Source organism: Sceloporus undulatus, chromosome 7 (assembly GCF_019175285.1).
Source record: "Sceloporus undulatus isolate JIND9_A2432 ecotype Alabama chromosome 7, SceUnd_v1.1, whole genome shotgun sequence".
NCBI classification, from domain to species: domain Eukaryota; kingdom Metazoa; phylum Chordata; class Lepidosauria; order Squamata; family Phrynosomatidae; genus Sceloporus; species Sceloporus undulatus.
In genome coordinates this window covers 12,203,882-12,229,968 of record NC_056528.1, presented here as the reverse complement: position 1 = coordinate 12,229,968, position 26,087 = coordinate 12,203,882, and the positions used below count along the sequence as shown (strand labels likewise).

The window sequence follows — 26,087 nt, the reverse complement described above, 5'->3', positions numbered from 1 at the left end:
CAAGGAGGAAGGAATCTGTAATTACACTCATGGTCCCAACAACACTGAATGCTTTACATAAGAAATTCAGGTGATTCCCCCCCCCCAATTTTTGATCTTTCTTAAGAGTCTTTTGATAACAAATTACACAATACACTTGGAACACAACCCATGTTCCAGAGCAGAATATACTTGGAACACAACCCATGCCCCTCTGTTCCCAAGCAGACTTCATTACGTTGGTTTTTCTTTGCTTCTGTTGGGTTCTGTAGGATCAATCATCGAGAGCAATGTTGGTTGCATACCTCAGGCAGTGTTTAGTATTCGTTGGAAGGGAAAGCCTAGCAAGTATCTAGTAGGCATTTGAGGGTTATGGAACAATCTCTATAGATTTCTGCAAACAGAAAGATGTTAGGTTTTGACGTTTGGCTGCTTGAAAGCATGATAATTCCAATGAAAAATAGGGAAATTTTCATAAAATGCACTGAATGCATTTCAGGATACGCTCTGTGTGAGTGCCTGAAACAATCACAAATCAAGTTTATGGGGAGATTTCCAAAATTTTGATCCCACCATGGTTTTCTCCTCTAACACAAAAAGAGCTTGGGGAAAAGAAATCTGTTGAAACCACGTTTTGTGGTTTGGAAACTCTCCCTAGGTCATTTAAAAAAAGGAAAATGTAATGTCTGCCTCACATCTCAACAGGATTGTGTGTTGGGCTTGGTATCACAATTTGCCCAGGCTCAAATTTTCACTTTGTGTGAAAATTTGGTGTAGAAAATTTAAGTGTGAAACACCCCAAAGACACACAAGATGCTATCTTGTTTGCTGAGTCTGTGTATTTTAAAGAGGAGTGTGGTGGGTATTTCTCCATGCAAACGTTCTTCACTGTTGACAAAGGCCATCTTAGTTTTACTTTTGCACCGATTGCCATGACTTTTTACAACATCTACACTGCAGAATTAATGCAGCGTGATACCATTTTAACTGCCATGGCTCCATGCTACAGGATTCTGGGATGTGTAGTTTTGTGAGATGTTCAGCCTCCTCTGTCAGAGAGTTCTACTACTACTATTAGTTCTCATGCCACAGCAAACTACAAAACCCAGGATTCCCTAGGACAGAGCCACGGCAGTTAAACCAGTGTCAAAACACATTAATTCTGCCTTGTGGCAGCATCTTTAGTCATTAGCTGGCACTCATGTTCATTTCTGTGCTCCGAAAAGCTATGCTTTCCAGATTGGTGCATCGAAAGATTGGTTTTAAGGCACAAGAGACACCATTTTGTTCCCAAGTTGGCAAGCAACCCTCATTATCTACTGTGAATCAGGCCTGCTAGGCCTCCTTTAGCGACGGTTGCTAAGCAACATCCAAGGTGCCTGATAATGGTGGCCACTCTAGCCCTCCCAGACTCTGTGGCCTTTCCTCTCGCTCTGCAAGGGGCTGCTAGGCAACCCAGCCATTCCAAGTCGCTCTTGCGCTCTCTTTCCCTCTCTATTTCTACTGAAAACACATCCCTCAGACTCCATCTTCTACACATTCCTAGCCTCCATGGTTCAACTGGCGCCAATGAACAGCAACATCCCTCCGAAAGGAGCCATTGCAGCTTAGTGCGGCCATGTTTGGAAACGGTGCCCCTGGGGGGAAAAAACCAATGGGCGTCTTCCACAGAACCACATTCATGCCTATCTCCAGCCAACGTCCAACATTTCGTAATTGCTCTTGCAATTCAGCCTAGCCTCTCCCAATTGTGTGTTTGCGCAACACACACTCAAAAAACAAAAAGTATAATGGGAGGCCTTCTATATGGGCCTTTGCCTGCTTTTGGGGCCATGACTTGGCTCTAAATGGATAAAAGCTTGCTTCTGACTCTACTTAGCAGATTTGTTGATGTGCACACAATTGAGTATGCCTCAGAGCATCTGCACACAGGATAAATGTTAAGGATGCGCCTGCAAAACCATATCATTCAGACCCAGAAAATTGTTCATGTGTCTTTTGGAAAAGATGGACCATCCCATTATCTTCGTAACAATGACGTTTTCCCTGTTATTTTAACTTCACCTCCTTAAACCTTCCTTCCGACAACTTAACTTCTCCCCAGCAATTGCAAAGAACCACATATAGTGCAACTTCCATCCTCTTTCACCTGGCTTTGCATGGGTTTTTAGAGAATATTTTTACCTCTGCGCATTATTGTCCACCACATTTCTAGAAAGATGTTCTTTTCAGTGCCTCCTCTCTGTCCATTAAGGACTGATGCCCACAGTTAAATCTGGGACCACTTTGGACAGTTTACAACATTCTGTTTTCCTTGCAGTTCCTATCACATTTTGTACCGCGAAGGCTTCCTTGACAAGGGGCCAACCATCACAGCCTGTGTTTGTCCCCATTTTTCACTCTCACAACCAAGCGGCCACCATTTTGTGTCCAAAAATTTCCAGTACTTCAGGTCTGGCAAACCTGAGCGTGCGTGGAGCATATTTGCTAGGAAACCGAGACCAACTTTACATATTAAAAAGTCCTAACGATAAATTAATTGTATCTGCAGCAAGGGTTGGGAATCCACAATTCCCCAAATGTTGTTGGACTTTAATCCCCACCATCACTAACCATTGGCCCTGCTGACCGGGGCTGATAGGACTTGGAGTCCAACAAAACCTATAGCGCTATAGGCTCCCCACTTTTAAACTTCAGAGTTTCTCCTCCTGAAAACAAAGCAATTCACAGATCTCCCCTCTTCCAACAGATATCTTTCTTTTTTAAAGTGCATCTCAGCAACAATGTAATAATAATAATAATAATAATACTGAATGCATGGACTTCTGGCTTCTAGCCTTCTTCTGCTGGGGTAACTTGCATATAGTAGCTGAGCAAAGAAAATTTTTGCATTATTGAACCTTCTGTCCTAGTGTATTTTACCTAAAGTTCCCAGGGAGTGTGTGAATATCCAACTTCCCACCTCGAAACCAGGCTTATTTCTTCTGCCTCACAAAATAAAAATAAAGACTATTACTGGAAGAAAAGATGAGAATTCTCCTAAATGTCTTTTCCAACAAATTAACCCATAGTCTGTATGGATCCCTGCAGTAACAAAGACATGAGCATGATCCATGAAGCAACGAACAGAAGAAAAGAAGGGAATGTGGACTGTGAGCATGACCCAACACCCCACATTCCTCAGCTCTCTTGAGTGGGAAATGTCCACCCATGGCAATGAAAGTGCAGGACTTTTCACTGGAGCAATGTCTTTCTACATAAAGTTTTGGCCCATGGAGATGGGAAGGGAACCCTTGCATGGCACACCGGTGATTTCTGAGGCGGATTCTTTTGGCCTTCTGAAGATGGAAGACGCTTGCGCTCCTGTAACAAGTGGCTTCAGTTCACAGGAAGACAGGGTTCAACCAGTAAATGCTGGTCATGTTTTGGGACGTGCCTGGACATCATCGCTAGACTGGCAATAACTTCCTGGAAGCTGAGCTCTTGGTTCATAGCCCCCTTTCTTCTCATCTTTTCAACATCAGTGCATTTGGTAAACTACTACTACTCTTGGACTCTGATTATGGGAAGAGTTTCCAACCCAGTCCTGTCCAGCAAGTTGGGATCCTTCCTGGTGGGGCTGAGAACCCCGAACCTCTTGTGGCATTTACTTCTTGGGCTTATACCCTTGGGGCTCTTACAAGGCTTTCCATCAGAGGCTCAGCTGCATCAACGCCTGCTGGGAGTAAGACAGAACAACTTCAGGCTCCTCCAGACCATTTACAGGTGTTTGTGGAAGACACGAGCATGTGCGGAAGACTGCCTCAAGGAAATCTGGACCCTCCATGTGGTGGTCGTCATCTTCTTCTGGAGAGGTGGTTGTTTTTCAGTTACATGCTTCCCGTCCAGATAAGGCCTTGAGGAACCAGCAGCCTCTGGCCACAACCATTTCAGGACCCCCTCCCTCTCTGTGCGGACCGCACTGTCCTATAAGCCATGCCTAGCCCCTAACCAATGGGGTACACATCCAGTTCTCAGGTCTTCACCCCCGAGCATGTCTTACGCACGAGCAATCCCCGTCTTGTCCAGCTCGTCCTCCGATAGGCTGATGTGCAAGCGGGTATCGTCTCCTCCGCCCGAGGAGAATGGCCACCTGAAGTCCAGGCTGCCAGCTGAGTCCCTTGTTGGGCCTTTATCCAGGTGACCCAAAATGCTCTTGGCCAGCGGCCCCCGCAGCATATCCCCTCTGGCTCGCTCCTGGCTTGGATGTCTCTGGTTCTCAGTGCGGCTGCTAGCGTAACTACCTCCCGCCGTCCTGGCCTCCGATCCTGAGTTCGAGAGGGAGATGACGGTGGCACTGGTGAGTGTCGAAGTGCTGGGATTTTTTACAGTGCTGGCAGTGGTGACTGTCTCTGGTTCTAGGCTGGGAGAGGTGGTTTTGCTTGACCTCCTCCGCAGAGTTGGAGGGGGTGGATTCAGCTTGGGGATGAAAGGCTGTGCCCTGCGGAGGGAAGAAAGGAGCAGGGATTAGCGATGCCGTTTCCATGAGGTTATGTGAGGAAGCTAGTGGGCATTGCAAGTGGGGAAAGTATGTTTCTGTCATCCCCCAGGGTCAGCTTTTTTGCTTCCAAACATCCTCTAGCTACTGGGGGGGGGTCATTTTTGCTACATTTTTTGCCCCCCTCCCCAAACCGTATTAGGTCCAGGAGAGGTTTTGGAAACAGGAGATTGACAAGAAGGGAGTCCTACACATCTTCTGTTATTAAAAACATTTCTCCTTGGCCTAAAATGGCTCCAAGGTGTGTGTCTACAATATGGGAAAAATGTCCCCTTTTTGGAAAAGGTAGATTTTCCAAAACTGCTATAAATAAATGGTATGTTGGTTTCAGTGCCAGATCGCTCAGGTGGAATGCTGACATCTAGACTGGCACTGTGCCATTAAATGAGTGGCTATTTTCAATTCACCATGCCACCTTTCTCAAACCCCAAACTTGCCCAATACTAGGATGGGGAATGCACCCATTCAGTGCCAACGCCTAAATCAAGCAACTTGGGCCAATGCTGGTTCAAGCTAGAATGATCACAAGATGTTGTAGAAACAGAGCTTGGAAATGTCATCTGGTTTGGACAACCACTCCCAAAATCCTTCCAGCCATCTATGGGAGTTGTATTCCAAATGACGTTTTTTCCAAGCTATGCACTATACCTTTCCTCCTGCACCGGAGCACTTGGCCCGTTGTTCTTCTGCTGGCCAGTCCCATTGGACATACTGCCGTCGGTGGCCTCCGACCCTTCAACGCTGCGGAGGCTGTCCAGGGCCACAAGAAGGCGTTCCTTGCTCTCTGTGCCATTGGGCAATCCGCCGCCCTTGTTCAGGTTTGCCAGGTTCAGGTAGGACCCACACGTGTTTCTCAAAGCCACAGGGCTGCCCAGGACGCTGGCTGGAGTTGAGGTGGACGGCAGACTGATTTCGAGGCTGTAGTGGTTTTTCAAGTTGAGGGAGAGGGACTGAGCCAGGGTGAGATTCTGTAGTGAACGGTCAACTAGAAAAAAGAGAGAAGTAGTTGGGGGGTTGGGAGAAAGGGTTCAGTAGTGCCATGGATAGGGGCAAGGCTTTATTCAGTGTCTCAATCTGTAACGGCATGATGAGATCCAAATTCCTTGGAAATACTGGTTTCAGCACCAAATTATCAGCATTGAAATTAAACAGTTAAAGCTAATGCACTAGTATGAAAACCTGGAGAAAATTCTGTAAGAACTGGCTTGTTGTTTAGTAAGAATTAACTTCTTCTTTCATTAGTTGTGTAACCTGTTCAATGGGGAAATTGCTGGTTTAAAAAACAGCATGTAAAAAGCAACAAAGTGCAAAGCTGTTAGAGCTAACATATTGACATTCACCTGTTAAAAAGAAAGCCAGGCCCCGATACACAAACACTGAGGAAGGGTAATATGAACTGATTTGTCATTCAATTAATTGTTACATTGTAAAATTGAGGAGGGAACAAGCTTGTTTTCTGCTGCTCCAGAGACCAGGACCCGGAGCAATAGATGCAAGCTCCAGGAAAAGAGATTCCAGCTGAACATTAGGAAGAACTTCCTGAGAGTAAAGACTGTTTGACAGTGGAGCACACTCCTTCCTCAAAGTGTAGTGGAGTCTCCTTCTTTGGAGGTCTTTAAGCAGAGGCTGGATGGCCATCTGTCGGGGATGCTTTGATTTGGATTTCCTGCATGGCAGAATGGGGTTGGACTGGATGGCCCCTGTGGTCTCTTCCAACTCTATGATTCTATGATCTGGTTTTAAAAACTGCATTCAAAAAGCAACAAACTAGTCAATGAAATTTTTTTGTTTTAATCCATCGAGAACTGTAAACTGATGTCATTTCAATAAGCAGTTTTTGTATAAAATGTCATAGATATCTATAAGCAGTTATTCCTATAAGTTGTTTTCAGCCTGTGGCTTAAAATTAAGGTCGGCAACTTAAATTTTGAATATTTCATTTTCCAAGCTTGGAGCCTGATTCACCATGTTAGGGGGACGCAGGATGGATGGGAAGGACAAGAGTCTGACACATCAGACAGAGATGCGTTGGGAGATGTGGTCACTCCTTTTGCATACCTGTTCTGCACCCCAAAAGCCTTCCCAGCTGCTCACCTGGATGCCGCAGCTGGACCTTGATCTCCAGCTCTTTGAGCTGCTTGACCAGCAAGGAGACATGTTGAAGAAGGTCACGATTAGTCAAGAGCAGCTGGCGGACGCGGGCCTGGGCCTCGATGCGGGCCGTGGTCTCGGCCGACAGCTGGTCCTTTAGAAGCTGTACCTGTTGGGAAGCAGGTGAGCATGAAATTTTAGCTGAATGTGCCAAGAGAAGCCATGAGAACATGGGAGGGGGGCTCTTTCAGACACCGCCAAAGCTGGATTCAGTTTGAGGCAAGTTCTCAGGGGCTGAATGCTGGATATGTACAGGGCCAAAAGATGCCAGCGTATTTTAGTTTATTGAAACTTTTAGTGCCACTAACTCAGCCTTAGGAGAAGCATTTCAGCCTTGTAAAATAGGAAGAAGACCCTGTACAAGAGCTGGGAAACCAACAAACAATGGTGTCCTATGGGAGGGAGTGTAGGCCAGAGGGCCAGATTTGATCCCGATCCAGCCTGATTCATACCCAGAGCTTTAAATTCACCTCCTCTGATATAGGAAGAGCCCTGTTGGATTGGCACCAAAATATTTATCTACAAACAGATTAAGCTATTTTGGTTGGAGCAGGACTATGGAGCATGTCCCTCTCCAGATGTTGCTGAACTCCCCGCTCTCATCAACCTTAGCCAGCACAGGACAGTGACCAAGGGTAATGGGGGTTGTAGTTCATCAAAGCTGAGAAGCTCTTCTTCAGCCTTCCTTCAGAAAAACCACACTGGAGTAAGACTGTGGCCCTGCAGATGGGCCCCAGTGCCTATCTATCTATCATCGGCAGACATTATGTAGGTTAGGAGCAACAATGTTTTTAGACTGCAGCTCCCAGCATTCTACATTGGCCAGGAGTTGCTGGAGGTTGCTGCCCCAAAACACCTGTAAGGTAGCACGATTGCTGGTCCTGGCCTACCTAATATGTCCTCTGGGACCCCCTGCAATATGGGTTAACAGGTGCCACTGTCCCTTGGTGGTGGGGAGCTTCCCATGGTCGCCTGCCCGCTACCCCTCCTCACGTGCCATGGGTTGAGAAATGGGTGGCAATATGCTCCATGGCCTTCTAAGGAGGAACCACAGTCCAGACCTAACGTGGGGGCAGAGCAAGGAAGACATGCCAGCGGAGAAGAGCTTACCTGGGCTGCAGCCACCTGAGTCTGCTGCTGTTGTTGCAGGAGCTGGTGCTGGAGGAGCTGGAGGCAGTGCTGGGAAGCGAGTGGGGTGGGCGAGGGGCTGGCAGGGCTGCCCACTGGCTGCGAGGCAAGAGGGCACAGGAGGGAGTCCTCGTTCTCCTGGGATTCAAAAGGGCAGTAATGGGTCAGCAGCCCACTCCAGTTTTCCAAACATTTAAAAAAATTATTTGCAAGAACAGCTTATGGTTGGGGGATTTGCGAAAGACCTGGGTTGAAATCCTTTTTCAGAGACGGATCTTGGGGAAGTTACTTTTTCCAGACTATAGCTCCCAGAATCCCCAGGCAGCATAATGGCTGTGCTAGCTAGGGGGATTCTGGGAGCTGCAATTCAAAAAGTAATCTTCTCAAGATCATCTTAGCCATGACTCTGCCACCCTGATATATCTGTTTATCTCTCAGTCTTTTTGTTTGTAAATTCGACTTTCTCCCAATATGGGGCCTGAAACCCAAGACACTCTTTCTCTTTCCCCAACTAACCCACTCTGCAGGGTGATTGTGAGAATAAAACACAGATCTCTCCAACATCCCTGTGTTTTAAAGCCTCGGAGTGAGGGATCTATGTGTGATCAAAATGTCGAAGGAAATCCCATCCTTGTCTTGCGTCACCTCTTACCTGACTGTTCCTGTCCTTCAGATCTGGCCCAGATTTCGGGATGCCCAGGTCAGGCACAGCCACAAGGAGCTCAGAGGATCTGCCATCCAGAACGCAGGTCCCATCAGAATCAGTGGGGCCACTTTCTCCATCGGCCAGCGGCGGCCCAGCCAGCTGGAGACCTTCAAAGAACACAAGGAAAAGAAGCTCTAACCAAAAAGGCCAGTCTGGTTAATACATCTTTGTAATTCAGGGGGCTGTCTTGCAACTCTTTTGGGGTTGTCTTAAAGTGGGGGGGTGTCCTCCTTGTAATCAGAACCAGCAATGACTTATTTTAACACATAAAGAGAACAGCAGCAAGATCCTTGTAAACCTCATCCCAGTTCCCTCACCTTCCAGCTGTGGCTCTTCAGCTGAATTGTTGCTGGCCCCGTCTGCTTGACCATCGGCATTCTGGAGGGCATGCTGGAGACTGAGTTTGTGGCAAACCTCGAAGGCTTGGCCTACCGTCCGCACCACGCGCATGGCCTGAGTCTGTGGGAAGAGAAGCCACAACTTCATCATGAGCCAGAGCAGAAGGGAGTTGAGTCTGGATGGAAGAAGGAGGAAGAAAAATGGCAACCAGCATCCAAGTCCCACTCACCTTTTTTTTGGATTTGAAGACATTGCACCGGAAGGAATTGTTGGTGCCGTCCCTGGCAATGTAGCTGAAGATTTTCAGGTCTTGAGAGTCGTGCGAAACGTAGAAGATCCTAAAAGTGAGGTGGAAGAGAAGGGAGGAAAATGAACGAGAAGTGCACACAGGTGTTAAATCCTGTTGATCCCCTCCTTAGTTCAGATTCTCAGGAAAAAACCACCCTCATTTCCCTTGGATCCTGGGCAGAATGCCTCCAGCTTTGCTGTACAGGGGAAGATGCAATTACCAGCTTAAGCCGGGCAACCACCTGGACCAAATTAGCATCTTTGCCAATCTGGTTTTGCAGATTACAAGCACCTGGTGCAACTTTTTCACACAGCAAAGGGAGAAATCTAGGCAGTCAGACCAGAAGAGGGCAGGCCGGACTTCATTTCCTTTTGCACCAGGTATTTGCCATTATCCACATGAAACAACAGATGTTTCTTTGCCAGACCAAAGACCTCTTTTTGAAAGCCAGGTAAGCCCCATTTTTCAACCTGAGCTCTCCTCCTTGCTTCTACCAACTATAGTAACTCACCTGTAGACGGGATCATGCATCACCACCATCTTGCCCTCATCCCAGGTCCATTCTTTTCTCTAGGGCAGGAATAAAAAGTTTAAGCGAGGGGAAAGGTTAATAGTAAAATTTTATTGAATTGTAACAACTAAACCAGGTTCCAGAAGATTGGACAAATGACAATAGTGATAAGCTTGTTAAGCAGTTTGCTTTTGCCTGAGCTGACTGGGTCTCTGCTTTGATGCAACTGATACCAGCTCACCTTCTGTTTCTTCCGGAGGATGACTTTCACCCCGTCTACAGAGACAACAATGTTCACCTTCTTCTTCTTGATGTTCTTGGCCTTGAATTCATACTGGGGGAAGAAAGGGAAGATGGAGAGAGGAAGTCAAGGCTGACTAGTTACCATACTACCTTCAAGTCACCTGCTGACTTAGAGTGACTCCAAGAGATGGGAATGGGAGGAGAAAATGCACTCTGTACATCCTCAGAGGCACCCACCTTCTCTCCATGTGTGTTACAAGGTGTCACAGGACATAACCCTGCAAAATAGAGTCTCAAGGACAACCTCAGGCTCATTTTTAAGAGTCTTCTTTCCTCCATCTCTAAGTCCCTGTCCAATGTCCCCTCCATCCCACCCTCTTGACTCAAGGACAGGTGAAGCTGCTGCACTTCTCTGCTTGCCACCTTCCTCCCCTCTGATCTCCGATCAGGGGAAAGACCCACCCAGTTAAGCATTGACCTCCTGAATCAATCTGCAAATTATTCATCTAAGCAAGCTGTTCAGAAAGCTAAATTTAGCAGCAAAAGCATGTGCAAAAGAAGGGAAAGGTGGTGTAGGAGAGGCTGTACTTTTATTTAAATGAAAAGAAACCAGAGCATTGAGAGGGGTGTTGGGTCAGACATGGTCCTTGCTGCTGAGCCACAGCTGTTTCTCCAAAGTTAATTTTATTTATTTATGGGATTTTTATCCCACCTTTCTCCCAAAATGGGATTCAAAGCAGCAACAGCCGTTCCAGGCTTCAGAACAGTCTTCTCCCCATGCAAAACACCTCCCTTCATATATTTTAAGAATATAATTACAAGGTAGAAAAGACAGAGGCAGGCGGAGGAGTGCCAAAAACACACACACCCCTGTCAACATTGTTGGCAAGCAGAGCAGAAATGGAATGGCTTGCAACCTCCAGAGCACAGTGCAGCAAAAGTTCTTTTTTTTTTGACAACAAATCCCAGAATCCCCCAGCCAGCTGTGCACCCACCTGGCCCCCAATTATGCGAAACAATTTCACACGACGTTGTACAAAATCCCCCATTAAAGTGGTCACAAAGAAACATTAACACACATCTTTTGACTTTTGAGATTTCAGCGACAGTGCATTTCTGATATCATTTTATTTGTGCAATTGCGAGTGATAATCGTTTGTGCAATTAACTCACCTTTTTTGCTTTATTTGTGGGATGTGCTTTAAATGCTCTTTAATCTCTTTTTAATGCTGAATTGAACCCCAGTGTGATAAACTCCACAGCATCCTGGAGTTGGAAGAGACCTTAAGGGCCATCCAGCCCAATCCCCTGCCATGCAGGAACCACACAATCAAATTTAAAAAGAAACAATGCATAGATGAGGCAACACATTACACAAGGCCCCTTCCCCTTGAGAAAATGACAAAGGAGGACTCTTTCTCTAACCAGGCGTGTTCTAGAGGTTAGACTACAACTCCCACCATCCCCATTCAGCACATGTCCTCTTGCAAGGAGTGTGTCTGTGAATGCGCTGCAGCCCCAAACCCAGGAGAGCTGGCAGTGAGGCATGTGCCGACTGTCACGGCGGCGTGGGAAGAGGAAGCCACCTTGGAAAGCTGGCCAGGAAAGGCTCATTGCCAGCTGGCAACTGGCCTCTTCCCTCCCCAGTTCTCACGCAGGAGCTGCTTGTTGCTTCAAACCCTTCAAACTAGTTGGTGGGAGGATGGTGCCATTTTGGTGTTTGCACCAACCCAAGATGGGAACTTGTGAATGATGCACAAAAGAGGCTCAGGTGTGGGATGTTGCTCCCCTTCCCCTTAAGACTCTGCCAACAGAATCTTTAAGGCAAGGGACCTGAAGACCCCCTCAGTCTGATACTAAGCGTGGTGGTTGTTATATGTCTTCATTTCCAACTTATCATGGCTTTTGGGGGACTGAAAGCGTGTGACTTGCCCAAGGATTCTGAGCCATGCTACTTTTGCAAAGGCACTGTGGGCCTGGGCTGGATCCCTAACATGCTGCTGCCTCCCGGCTATTAAATAATGTAACAATCCTCCCTCCTCCTTCTCCTCCCATTAACTGCAGAGGTAAAGCTATTTTGGGACGTATGGCTCCCTAAGCGATGAGAGCGATCCCAATCTTTTCTTGCACAAAAACTTTTCTCCTTTGTTTGGTTGCTGTTGCTAAAACTCCAGTACACACGCAAGAAAGAGATAAGCCACGATTTCCCTCCCTAGCCACTCTTGCTTCTGATCCAAAAGGCAACCTAGCAGGAGCTCTGAACAGGGGCGGCCAGTCGTGAAATACACAGCCGGGGAGCTAGCCAAGTCCGCAGAGGGGCCGCCTTCCTCTGCAGCACTGACTTGGGGGGTGGTCTTGTGCCAAGCTGGAGAAGTACCCCCTGCCCTTCTGCCATCCCAGGCAGACTCAGTGCTGGGAGTGGGGCAGCCAGCAAGGCCCAAGGAGGCCTCCCTGAGGTCAGTTCTCCTCTGTGCTTCTATGGAAAGGGGGACAAAATGAGGACACTGCCCCCTGAAATGATGTTTCACAGAGCATTAAGAAGTGAATTCAAGTGATGCACTTCTCATTCTGTCTACTTTGCGACATTTTCTCTGCAAAACCGAGGCTGTGACATTCGCACAATGTACAGATGCGGCGGAGGTAGAGTATTGGCCTATGGGAGAAAACCCTCGTCTGGGGCTGCTGGGAATCCAGTGATGTTGAACACAGCATTAAAAGGTCACCATTGCTTAGCGATTACATATTCCGGCGGCTGATCTGTCAGTCCATCTGCTATCAATCACCTCCTCTCAGACCGTGATCCCACAACTGTGGCTTTTGCTTCTCAATCAGCAAAATATTTGCTCTTACAAACTGGGGTTAATGCAGCAGCAACAAGGCAGAGGGAGCCCATTAGGGGATGCGCCATGTCTCTGCTCCCTTCTATTACTATTATTTCTATTGTTATTGTTGTTACTACTAATGCTAGGAAAAAGAGCAAGGTGTCATTTGCCCCCAGAGGCTGTAAAGATAAGGCTAAAAACCTTGGAGGCTAAGCCGATTTCTGCAGCGGGCATCCCCCCGTCTTCTGCGCAATCGGCTCTAGAATTATGTAAAACATATGCAAAGCTCCATGGTTTAAATAACTCAAGTCACTGAGCTCAGGTCATCTTGGCAAAGAAATGTTTCTTTAAAAATGAGATTGGGGAAAGCACTGCATATGCCTTCAAGTCCCAACACCATGAATTTCATAGGGATACTGAGAGATGGTTTTGCCAGGTCCTTCCTCTGAAACGAACCTTGCAGCATCTTGGAATTTGTTGATGGTTTCTCATCCAAGGACTCACCATGACTGATTCTACTTAGCTTCCAAGATTAGATGGGAATCAGATGCTGTTATGTATTCAAGCCCTCCAAATGGTATACATCTGTTGTCTTACAAAGCTTCCTTCTCTACCATCCTGCAAGGTGGATCACTGATAAGAGAACTGATCAGAGCAATTAAAAACAACAACACTGAAATGTATTGGTATGAGATTCAGGGGTGAACAAAATGAAAGGATTTCATGGCATAACACAGGAATCCTTTGTGGAACCACTTGCCGCTAGATGTGATGGTGACAGTTATTTCCTTAGACAGCTTAAAAAAGAGGATTAGGTCAAATTATGGAAGAGAAGGGCTATCTGTGGCTATGAGTTGTGATGTCTAAATGGAGCCTCCATATCCATAGGCAGTCTACCTGTCAATGGCAAGTGCTGGGAGACAATGGCAAGCGAGGGCTGATGTCTGGCAAGGCATCAATCGGATCACAATAAGGTCAGGAGCAAGGTGCAAGAATATATGGATGTCTGAGGAAGAGACAATTATTTCCACCTTGAATCTTGGACTCTCAGTTCCACCTTCTGTTATGACACTGTCCTTCAATGACTTTCTTCGGTCAGCATTTGCCTATCTTGCTTTACTCCTTCCTCCCAGAATCCAGCATCTCCTCCAGGATGTCACCAGACTACAACACCCATCACCCCCAGCCATGCCAGCTAAGGAAGACTGAATCCCAGGCTCCATTGCTCATGGCTAAACCTCATTTTGGGGTGTCTGTTTTTGTACTTATCTTTTAGAAAGGTCATCCTACACTTGTTCAGCCAGGCTGATCTCGGGCTTCATCAGAAACCGCCTCAGCAACCTTTCCAGTCACATTAAGCTGCTCTTGCTTGGCATGCAAAGGCAGACCCCCGCCAACTTTGTCCTGCGCTGGGCCCAATTGATTCATTAGCTCCAACGCTGCAGGTAGACAGAGCAGCAGGGAGTTCGGTGCTAAAAATATCCCCTTGTTTCTGCAACCAGAAATCAGACTATTCCACAGCTAAGAAAGCCCCTCGACTGCAGCCACCGAAAGGCAGAAGATTCCCCTGATACGGAAGGGATTTCACTCCCCAAATATCTGATGGTCCTGTTAAGAGACTTTGGGGCAGGAGCTGGAAACCAGCGGGTATCTCCTTTGGACTCTGACTTCCATCAGCCACAGCAAGCATGACCCATGATACTGCTACATCCAAAAAAACATCTAGGGAAGTTGGTTCCGTAACTGTTTCAGCAGAGGCAGAATTACTAGAGGACATGCCAGAAATGCAATGTATGATCAGGGAGGGCACCAAGCTGGATGATTTGTTCCTTTAAAATATTGGCATCTCGTCCTATTCCCAAAGATCTCAGAGTGGAGCCCAATACAATCAAGTTGAAACTATATCAAAACTAAACGAGTGGCATTAAAGGATGGATGTATAAAGTGTATATGCACAGTTGTGAGTGTGGGATAGACTTGTAATAGGATTCAGAAAGATGCAAATCATGTCCCTTGCCCCACATTTTCAAGGAAGAAAAGAAACCAAGGAGTCTCTGCATCCTCACTCAGGACTAGCATTGTGCCAAGCCTTCTAAGTTCCTTCTCCCAGGTACTTTCCGCTTGCTAGATACTGATGTTAACAAGTAAAGATTTCCTTCCTTGTGCCTACTAAGTGCAACAGTGTGAAGCAAGCCAACAAACTTCAAAGCGTGGATTCAAGAAGGCTGTTCCTGGGAGAGCCCTGTGTTATCGTTTCTGCCCCATAGCCTGCAGCAAAACCCAATTCCCCTGTGTGCGCCTGTGTATGTGCGCAGACTGCATTGTTGCCGTGCCCTTGCTACAAACAAACGCCGCATGCATACCTTTGGACCGTGCCTGATCAGGAGCCGACTTGCCTGCAGGAGAATCAGCCCTTGTGACCAGTCACGCTTGCCCAGCTATTAGCAATTAAAGGGCATGAGAAGAGCGGGCATTAATTTGCAGGCAGCCAAGCAAGGAAGACCAAAGGACACTTGCCAACGCTGCTCCTCTTTGTCCTTGGCTCATGAATAAAAACCCTCCTGCAAACTCTGCGGGAAAGGTGCTGCTAAACTGGGGGCAAATGCCAGCTTCTGCAGCCTTCAAGCACAGCGGCATTATCACTCTCCTCTGTAGCCTAATCTATTCCACATTATCAAGCTGTTTTAAGATGCAGACAGGGGGTTGAATTTCATTTTAAATGACATTCCTCCAACCGTAAGGACTAGAAACTTGCTCCTGACTGTGTGTGTTTAAAAGACAATGGTGGCTTACAAATATGTGCATTCCCCTATGGAAGCCCTTGGAAATATTTGTCCAATGTAGCTTTCTGGAAGCAGAGCTATGCATGCATTGTACACAGATGCACATTATGCGCATGGATGTGCACTATGCTTGGAAACTCACTGCACATAAGTTAATGTGTTGGTTCACATTTGGTGTCTGTTCAGCTGTGCAAGAGCTCCGATCTATCTGAAGGCCTGTATCTCCCTATATGAGCCTGCCTGGCTACCTAGACCTTTAAGGGAGGCTTTCCTTTCTGTCCCAGACATATTTGATGGGAAGATGGGAGAAGGCCTTCTTGGTGGCTGCTCCCAACCTTTGGAAGTCCCTCCCTAGAAAGGCTAGCATAGTTCCTTCCTTGCTTGCTTTCTATCGCCAGGCAGGCTTTTAAGAATTGACTGCAACCAACTCTGATTCTCTTGGTTCTCTCCGTCTTTGCAAAACCAGCTCTGACTCTCCTGTGTAGTAAACATCACAAGAAAACAGTCCCATGGGTTTGGAGAAAGTGCCTGCCATTGCTGTTGTAACTTTTGTTACAGGTGGTCTTAAAACTTTCATCGCCATCTTCTCGAGTCTTCTCCTACTCTTAGATGAAACAGGGGGACACCAGAAAAAGGGGTTTTCCAGTGCTGGCCCCACAAAAATCACAATTTCTTTTAAAGAAGGTCCTCAGCTGATGGCTTGCTGCTGTATAGTTTTGCTTTGCAGAGTCCGCCTTCTCCTTTTTTCAATGGAATTTAACAATCTTAGCTGCCACTGGTCTGTTGAATCATTTTCAAAGCATTTCAGGTATTCAGCTTATTTAGGGGATTTTTGGTCTGTGTCTGCATGAAGGCAAGCAACTCATCTTGAGTCAGCAAGTCCAGTAATAACACAGCCCAAAACTGGAAGGGAAGAACATGGTTGATTCACATGCATGTTGTTGTTGTTATGTGTGCTTTCAAGCCATTTCCAACTTATGGCGACCTAAAAGCAAACCTATCACGGGGTTTCCTTGGCAAGTTTCTGCAGAAGGAGGTTGTCATTACCTTCCCCTGAGGCTGAGAGAGTGTGACTTGCCTAAGGTCACCAAGTGGGTTTACATTGCTTAGCCAGGATTCGAACCCTGGTCTCCAGAGTCACTCAAACTGCTACACCACGCTGGCTCTCATTTTTTAGGTAGCTGAATTTCATTATATTTATGATTCCTGATTTTAGATACTGATTTCATGTATTTGTAATGTTGGACATTTTGGATGTTGCATGCCCACCCCATCATATGCCACACTGAAAACCATGTAGCAAAAGGGTGCCAAGATGCCTCCTTCCAGCATAGCATTGGCACGCTGCTTAATATTCAAGCATCAGGAAGAACAGCAGCATTGCTGTCAAAGTCAGGAAAAAGGGGGGCTAAAATGAAGAAGGAGAGAAGAAGGATTAATTCTGGCTCGGATCGGAACAAAATCTGCAATTCTGGGCAGCTAATAATCATAATGATGATGTTGAGGATCCAATGGGAGGACTTGCCATTTTTTTAAAAATGCAGTAATAATTAAATGCAGGCTTAGCTTTGCCTGAATGAGAAGCCGGTTCCAGCAAGAGCATCTCTAGTCTGCCTCCCGACAAAATTGACATTCTGCTCCACACGCCAAGCTCTCTTTCTGTGTGTTCTTTAAGAGGACATTTCATGAAGAAACCACCCCAAGGGAGCTACGGCTACGTTTCTCTGGCATTTTCCAGCCTCCCTTCCTTGCTGTGAGGCCCAAAACACAAGACAGAAAGAGAAAGAGAAAGAGCGGGCGTGCTTTATCATTGCCAAAAAACTCCATCGCACAGGGACATGGCAAGGATGGCCACCGTGCATCCCCAAAACAGAGAGAAATGAAATTAAAACTCTCCACCCCTCCCAGATTTCATCCACAGCTTTTGAATTCCACGCCACAAAAAAGGCAGCAACCCAGGGAGAAAAGGAGTGCTCTTAAAAGGCTGAGATCCAGACTGTTGTCTTTAAAAAAGGAGGGTTAAAATTAATTACTTTATTTTGCTGACCCAGCTTCTGCCGAAGAACAGACCCAAATGAAGGGCGAACAAATGGACGCCTGCAGTTTGGACATGTGCCTTCCTGGTTTCTGAATATGTTTACAGCTGTTCTTGAAGCTGAGCTTGTGTTTGGCTGCAGGGATTGCAATTTTGTTGAGTTTCAGTCCTGGTCTAGTTGGTCCCAGTTGATCAACAGGATTGTTGTGTGTGCGTGGATATATGTGACTCTGCCATCCTTTCCATCAGTAGGTTGGATCTCCACAATTTCTCTGCACTGCTCCTGTTTGGCTTCCTCACAACAGTACACATTCTGTCCCCCGCCACAACATTTTCCATCATTCTCCAAATTTCTTGCATTGCAGAGAGGGAGACCATGCATACCTTGTCCTGCTATTCTAATCTGATCTACCTGCATTCTTTCGGTAACCCTTCCTGCCCTTTTGCTTTGGGCGCCTCAACCGTATGTCTAAATGTTCAACTTGAACTTTCAAGTTATTGCAGTGGTGGAAACGTGAAGGAAAACTTCATGAATTCCTATTGCAGGAAGCAATGTCTTCCTTTTGCCAACCACCGCTGTTCTGCAGAGAAATCTTTTAGAGATGCACCTCTTTTTAAAGAAGGCCTAAAACTCCCAAGGTAGCCTTTTGGCACCCAGTAGCCTTTGGGCAATTATAAAGCAAGCCCACTTTGGTAAACCATCTTTTTTGGGCAAAACCTCCAAGAATTGTCATCCAAATAAACAAAAAAGGGTGACTTTTCTCAGCCTGTGGCCTCTGCGTCTTCTCTTCCCATGAATATTGCTGCCCGGGTCTTTGCTGCTGGTTCCCTTGTCAATGGCAATTGGCAATTAAAAGTGGCAAGGGGCCGGCCACATCTGGTTCCACTTGGCTGGGAAACGCGAAACAAGAGACTGTCCTTCCCCTTGTTCTATCTCAGAAGGCCCTTTTTTGTGAAAGGAAAAGGGGGCAAAGGGGGAGGAAGGAAGGAAGAAAGGGGAGAGGAAAAAGAGCTGGCCCGTAACACAAGAGGCGGCTGCTTCACAAAGCTGGAGACACAGTCGATTAAAGGATTAAGGCGAGGGAAGGGGCAGAGCCCAAAGAAAGGGCAGGAAGCTTGGAAGAGGGAGAAAGGAAGGCCCTGGAGGGAGCAGAAGACATATGTACAAGTCTCCATCATTCCCCTTTGTGCCAACGGGGCATCCATCACTTGCACCCCAACAGCAGTCAGGGGACAAACTGTATTTGGGGCACCTCTTCACCCATTCCCTTTGGAGAATCCCTGCAAATTGTATGTTGACTGGATAGGAAGCATGTGAGGGGTTTATATGGGTCTGAGAGAGGAAAGAAGAAATCATGAGATGGAAGGGAAAGTTGGAAGACACCAGCAGACCAAAGGCCCACTTTCACTTTGACCATCTCCTCCAAACAAGTTTAGCCCCCCTGGAGCTCTGGTGGGGCTTGCAGTGTCCAACTTTTCCCCCAGAGATTGCAGGGAGAGGAGCAGAGGAGTTTACCTGGCACCCTTCTAAATGTAAAGACCATAGGCTTTTCTTGATACCATGCCAATGAACAAATACAATCAAATGAATGCTTTGCCCCCCAAGCTCTATGAGCTCTATCCTGTCTGACCAGCCCTGGTTAGTACTTGGATTGGAGACAGCCAACTAATGCCAGATGCTGTAAGCTTCATTTCAGAGGAAGCTTTCCTCCTCCCAGAAGAAACAGTACACCTCATTTCTACAAAAGCAATGTTTTTGCTCCAGTTAAAATAAAATAGTGCATGTGCTTCTATGCCCAACCACTCTGGCAGAGCAAAAACACATGGGTCGAAAAGGGTGATGCAAAACCAGCATCCCCACCATCTTGCCCTCCCCGCCTCATGCTCCTCAAGCCATGGGGAAAGTGGGGGATGAAAACATCAATGGGACTGAAGTGCCCAAATGGACAGAAGCTGAGGGGACATTCACACTCCCTGTGGATGTCCCCCCAACCCCTCACACATGCATTTGGTTCCTAGCCCCACAGTGCTTTTATTCCCAGCCGGCTACTGTTCCAGAACAAGCTCCAGAGTAAAGCTTTGCCAACACAACAAGCCTTCTGGAGCAAAAGATGCTTGGAAAGGGGAGACGGGGGTGGCATTTGGAAACCGGAGGTACAAGGGAACATCTTGTCAGCCTTCCATTTCAACAAGTCTCTCAAACCAAGCAGGAGATACTTCTGGGCAAGGGGGGAGAAGGAAGGAAGGCAGGAAAGTGGAAGGCGGCACGCAGGCTGACTCACCCGGATCCTTCTCATGGCAGCCACAATCTCCACGCGGCTGTTGGGTCTTGGCACGTCCAGACTTCCAATATACTAAAGGAAGCAGGGAAGGGAAAAGAGAGATGGAGACATAATGAGCCACAGTTAGTACAAGGCTGGATCCAGCTGGGATTCTCCATTCCCAAGCACAGAGGGGAAGTATCAGTGCACACATGAGGTTGGCAGGCCAGCAGGTGCTGCCCTGTTTTCCTCCGGATCTAGGGCTGCTCTGTGCATTCATGCAGGGCGAAGCATGCAGAGTTGCACACGTAGCCTAAGTCCATCCCCCAAAGCACCACTGGGCACATTGGCCAGCACGGGGCATACATTGGAGTGGCCACACTGCAAGCATTGGGTCTGGCCAGCAATCCCATGGATGTTCCTTCTATCCATATATCTTTACATGAAAGTTCACCCCCTTCATTTGCATTCCTCCCCCAACCCAAAGGCCCAAAGAAAGTGGATGCTACTACTACAACAACAACAACAACAACAACAACAATAATAATAATAATAATTTATTTATAGCCTGCCCAATCACAAGGAATCCAGGCGGGTTACAACAGTAACTATTTAGATATACAGTATACCTCACTTTAGAGAGCCAGCATGGTGTGCTTCCTCAGTCTCCAAGGAAAGCAACCCGCCTCTGGATAATAAATCTTGCCAAGAAAACCAAGCCAGTGAGGTTTGGTGGTCTGACTGCTGGGCTGTGAGACCAGGGTTCAAATCCCTGCTTAGCCATAGAAACCAACTGGGTGGACTTGGGCAAGTCTCACTCTCTCAGCCTTAGAAGGCAGTGGCAGTGGCAAACCTCTGAACAAATCTTGCCAACAAGATCCTGCTTTCCTTAGGGTCGCCATAGGTCAGAAACGAGAAGAGCAATTAGCTGAGGACTGAAATAGTGGAGGGGAGACCCCCAGCCCACCCCACTTCTTGGCTGGGCTGCTCCTGCTCCCTCCTCAAAAGACCACTTAACCCAGATTAGTTGCTTAAGGGCTCTTTAAGCCCTCCACTCAGGATGATGAAGATGGGAAGGGAGCGAGGTCCTTCGGAGGTGAAGTGAGGATGCTAATCCAGTTGGAAGAGAAGGGGACCCAGGTAATATAACAGCCAGGTGACATTTCTATGTGGGGGAGAGGAAGGGAAGGACTTCTCTTGGACCAATCTCCTTGGTCCTAGGCTGGACGCAGAGGCTGGGATGGACCATACGATCCCTCCTACGCTGGCCGTTCATTCGCCTGCATAAAGCTCCTGGGTGCTTAAGGTGAGCGCTGCCATACAAAGTCCATTTCCAGGCAATATTCAAAGTACAGTTGGCTCCACATTTGTGGCTTTGACTTTTGCAGATTTGATTATTTGCTGTTTGGACCAATATCATAGATATGTTCTCTCTAGGAATCTCTAAGCGCAACTCTGCCAGATGTTGACCATAGAGCTGTGTTGGGGAACCTAGAGGTTCTGAGAGAAAACACTCCACGTTTTCCTCCATCATGAGATGTTGATCATAGGGTTGTAATGGAAGACCTGGAGGTTCCTAGAGAAGCCTTCCCTTAGGTAAAAAGAATAGTGTTGTTTTTTATTTGTGTTTTTTCCACATTCACGGGTGGTCCTTCTCCCTAAACCCAGCAAATGTGGTCCCTCCACATCCCCTGGGGTTAGGGATGAAGGACCCTTGTGAATCTGGAAAAAACGCAAATAAAAACCATTCTCTAAGAGAACGCATCTAGGAATCTCCATGTCCTCCAGCATAACTTTATGGTCAATGTCTGCCAGAGGTTGACCACAGAATCATGCTGGAGGACCAACAAATGCCTAGACAAGTGTTTCCTCTTGAAACTTCTGTGGCGGGGTACAGACCGCCGCTTTGCAGCGGTCTGGCGCCGCCGCCAGAAGGTCCGCGGGAGAGCCGGAGCCTTCAGACGGCCCGACTCCCGCGCGGACCGAAAAAAGAAGCTCCAAAATGGAGCTTCTTTTTGCGTCGCGTTTGCGACGTAGCGAGGCGCCAGGGGCGCGCTCGCTATGTCAGCAGCGGCGCGACGCGTCTGGACGCTGTGCGTCCGATACGCAAAGATGGCGGCGCCCATGTAGAAAGGGCGCCGCCATCTTGTACGCATTGACTACGTATTAGGGTTAGGGGGGTGCGGAAGCACCGCCCCTTCCTAACCCTAATACGTATTCAATACGTATTTTTTGGCGGTTTGTAACCCACCTAAGTTCTCAAGCACAACTCTATGGTCAACTTCTAGCTGAACTGCACTGGAGGATCTAGAGATTTCTAGAGAGAACATATCGATCAAAACCACAAATAAAGCCACAGAAGTTAAAGCCACCTGTGGTTGTCATATTGGGAGAGGCAGGGTAGTTGTTAAATGAATGGATGAGCCAGGCTGCAGCATCACTCGCATTCACTGCTGGCCAGGATCCTGTTGGCTGACTGAGCTGGTGTCACTACTCTTGCGTAGGCAGAGGCAACAGAAGGGAAAAGGCCATGGAGCCGGGGGAGTAAAGGAAGGAGTAGGCAGAGGAACAGGCGCTTTGGAGCTGGAAGGCTGCGGCAGGCATTCTGGGTTGGTGCAAAACCCATGCATAAGACACACCATGCATGGGAGGCGAATTATTTGCCACAGGCAACAGGCATATTCTGTTGCCAGAGGTGAAAGGTGTGTTGCACAGAAAACTATGTTGAACATTGCAGTCGCACATTGCACACTGCAGCTGTGCATTGCACACACTCAGCTACTGACATGTATTGTGCAATATTGCTATTCTGCATGTTGTTGTTGTTGTTGTTGTTGTTATGAGGCATAATTATTATTTTCACAACATGTGCTTTTGTGGTTCCACCCCTAGGAATCTGAAAGAGAGTTTACTACTCCCTCTGCTCTGGGAATGTGCTGCACATTCCTCCAAGAAAATTCCCTTCCTGGGACGTTTTTGCCTGCGCATGATTCCTTGGGTGCAAATCCTGCAAAACTCAGAAGGGACCGAATGTCCTGCTGCCTGGGTTTCGGGCTGCAGCCTCAGGCTTTATGGGTTGGGGGTGAAAGACCAAAGAAGCTCCATCTGCATCATTACACAGTTGTATTAGTTTGGCATCACTTTAACGGTCATGGCAACATCCTAAAAGATCCTGGTGTGTGTCATTTGGAATTGGAGGGCTCTAGTGCACTCATGTGAACTACATTTCCCAAGGGATGCTGACTGAGTCCCTCCCTTCTCAGGGTACCTTGGAGTAGTTCAGAGGAATGCATCCAAGCTCTCTCTGGAAACTACAAATCCATAGGATGGAGCTATGGTAGCAATGTGGTAGCAGTATGAAACTGCTATGGAGGTTTAGGGAAGACACTCCTTGCCAAAAGCAAAATGAATCTCATGAGGAAATGTCCAGTTTCAAAATAACAACAACCAAGAGTCAGATTGGAAGGCAGCCGCCTCCTTCCCTACACCATCAGCTTAACCAGGAAAGATTTAGAAAGGCCTTTGCACCAAACTCCTTTTTAAATAGACAAACACACACACACTTATTTTCTCGGGCCAATAGTTAGTTTGCAATTGTGCAAAATGTCCGTATGTACTTTCCAAGTACAGTATGCCTCAGGGTTACACAGAGTTCTTCACAAGACAGAAGGGAAAATCAGCACTTCTGTCAGAGGAAATGCAGGAGTTAGCTTTACACATAGCCGGTGGAAATGTCTTTCCATCATGGGATCTGTGTGACTATATTTTGCCCATTTTGACACACAAATGGAAAATTAAGACCAGCAACTGCTTGCCTGGTCCTCTAAGAATACAGTCAGATCTCCATATCCACAGATCAGGGTTTTTATCTGTGGTTTGAAAACATTCCAAAAAGCAAGGCTTGATTTTGCCATTTTTTTATATAAGGGACACTATTTTATTATGGCATTGCATGTAATGGGACTTGAGCATCCCTGGATCTTGGTATCCACAGGGGATCCTGCAACCAAACCCCAGCGGATACCAAGGGCCCACTGTATTGAAACAGATATTTTTTAGTCCTATGGTACCTATATTTTTGCATCACATTTTAAGCGACTGAAATGTTTTTACCTTCCTTGAATACAATACAAAAATCACTACTATGGTTCTTGACTTCCTCCCAAAGAGAGATCCGCCAAGAGTCGATTTCCTTCCCCTTCGGCTCAGTGAGGAATTTTGTGTGAGCCACAAACCTTGCATATTCGTTGGCTTGCAGGAGTTTGGAGCCAGGTTTCCACAGAGCCTTTACATGTCGGCTACCTATTTCTCAAGTGAAGCGTTTTCACTGACTTACTCTCTTGCAATAATATCTTAACATTAAATATAAGGGTGCACATACACCGCATCGACCTGAGCGTTGAGCAAACCTTTCGCAAGGCGCAAGGCCCAAAGTGAACTCCCCCTTTTGCAGCAATTAATCTCACAAGAAAAGGTCCAACTCAGAGAACCAAAGAAGATTAACATTGAAAATGTAACAAATTAAAAAGACTCCCCAACAGGACAAAGCAGCGAGTGGCAGAGAGGGAAAACCCAAACCCACCCAGAGCCCTGGCTGGCCTTTGGGAACTTGCTTGGCTGCCTCCCCAACTGAGCATCAGAAACACTGGCCACAATGCTTCATGGCTCCTTGGCTGAGTGCTTTCGCCTCTCTCCCTGGATCACATTTGCAGGCCTTTGGAGATCAGCCCTGGCACCCGTCTGGGAACCCAATTATTCTGAAAATCCCCAAGAAGAAAGCGGCCAACACCCGGCGCAGGAGGAGCACCGAGTTCAAGTTCTGCCCCTAAAGAGGCTTTGCTTGACTGGACAAGTCAGCTCCATCTGGGGATTAGTTATGAGGAGTTGCCATTAGGAGCAAAGTTAGTTGGGAGTTGCGTTCGTATCCCGGCCTTTTTAATGGTCTTGCTTTTAATTCTCTTGTTGTGTGCCTTTGAGTGGTTTCCAACTTATGGCAACCCTAAAGTGAGCCTGACATGAGGTTTTTACACTCTGGAGACAGTTTTGATTCTTCATTTGGACATGAAGAATCGGACAGTGGTCTTGGGCAAGTCACACTCCCTCAGCCTCAGGAGAAGGCAATGGCAAACCTCTTTGAACCAGCAGTGCCAAGAAAACCCCAGGACAGGTTTGTCTTAGGGTTGCCATAAGTCAGAAATGACTTGAAGGCACACAACAAACAAACTTCCAACCCATCCAGCTGCAGATGCAGAAGAGGTCCTCATCCCTGGGGCTGTCCTCTGGGGCAAAGGTGCCCCAAGGATTTGGGGAACACAAGGAAGGAGACCAAACAACAACAACAACAACAACAGGACACTTCTGTTCCTCCACAAAATCCCCCAGGATTCCTCAATGAAGGACACCAGTTGACTCCTGGTTGCATTCAGTGGGACTTGAGCCTCTGTGGAGTTTGGTACCCAGAGGCCTCCTGCAAGCAAACTCCAGCAGATACCAAGACACTAAGAACAACAACAAGAATACTAATGCCCCAGGATGGCTTGAGGAGCCCCCATGGATTGTGGTCTCCTTCCCTGGGGGGGGGGGGGGGGGGGGGGGGCTAGAGCATCTCAACCCAGGGGATGCCAAGGGCCCCCCCCCCGCGGTCTCTTTCTATTCGCTGATGATGGGGGCCCTACGGAAGAGGGCCGCTTCTCTGCTCAGGGCCTCTAGGCCCGGACCTGTCTCCTCCAAGAGGAAGCCGGACCAACTGGCCTGGGCCAGGCATCCCCCTGTGAGTATATATACACACACAGACACACACACGGAGGTTGTGGTTGTTGTGTGCCCCCAGCCATCCCTCCTTGTGCCCCCCCCCCGTCTCCGGCCGGAGTCCTCCCAGGACCTGCCTTGCCCTCTTTTGGGGCCGAGAGAGTGTGACCTGTCCTGCAGAGTCCGGCTCCGTCGCTGGGAGCATCCGGGCGCCTGGAGAGCCATCCTGGCGAGCGAGGGCCCTGGCAGCAGTGGCTCCGGAGGGGGCTGAGAGAGTGTGACCCCAAAGCCCAGCCCTCCCTGGGGCTCTCGGGGGGGGGGGTCTTTCCATCCTGACCTTGGCCTGGAAGAGGATGCCGTGCTGGAAGGCGTCCTCGTTGTGGAGCGGCACCCGGGAGTCCCCCCCGGCCTCCTCCACCGGGTTGTAGCGGTTCCGCAGCTGCTTCACCGGCGCCGGAGGCATGGCTGCCCGGCAGCAGGAGCCCCCGGACCAGCCACCAGCCACCAGCCCCGGCCCCCGAAGCCCCGGCGGCGGCAGCAGCAGCAGCAGCAGCA

The 26,087-nt window shown here is 47.8% G+C and overlaps 1 protein-coding gene across 1 annotated transcript; it reads right to left on the bottom strand.

Annotated features, from left to right (window-relative positions):
- Positions 1 to 26,087, bottom strand: LOC121937221 (carboxyl-terminal PDZ ligand of neuronal nitric oxide synthase protein-like). The gene is made up of 11 exons (XM_042480213.1): positions 25,870 to 26,087; positions 19,806 to 19,877; positions 9,882 to 9,974; positions 9,641 to 9,699; positions 9,070 to 9,178; positions 8,819 to 8,960; positions 8,448 to 8,608; positions 7,778 to 7,933; positions 6,611 to 6,776; positions 5,165 to 5,501; positions 1 to 4,459 (listed from the first exon to the last, which is right to left on the bottom strand). Exons 1-11 carry the CDS (start codon positions 25,993 to 25,995, stop codon positions 4,018 to 4,020), a joined length of 1,863 nt encoding a protein of 620 aa, XP_042336147.1. The 5' UTR covers positions 25,996 to 26,087; the 3' UTR covers positions 1 to 4,017.

Bases quoted from the DNA above. Each gene is read 5' to 3' on its own strand.
- LOC121937221 (XM_042480213.1), bottom strand. From the start codon at position 25,995: ATGCCTCCGGCGCCGGTGAAGCAGCTGCGGAACCGCTACAACCCGGTG. The intron at 7,934-8,447 runs GTAAGAGGTGAC...TTTGAATCCCAG, and splicing joins TGAAGGACAGGAACAGTCAG to GAGAACGAGGACTCCCTCCT. The intron at 4,460-5,164 runs GTATAGTGCATA...TTCCCTCCGCAG, and splicing joins GCTCCGGTGCAGGAGGAAAG to GGCACAGCCTTTCATCCCCA.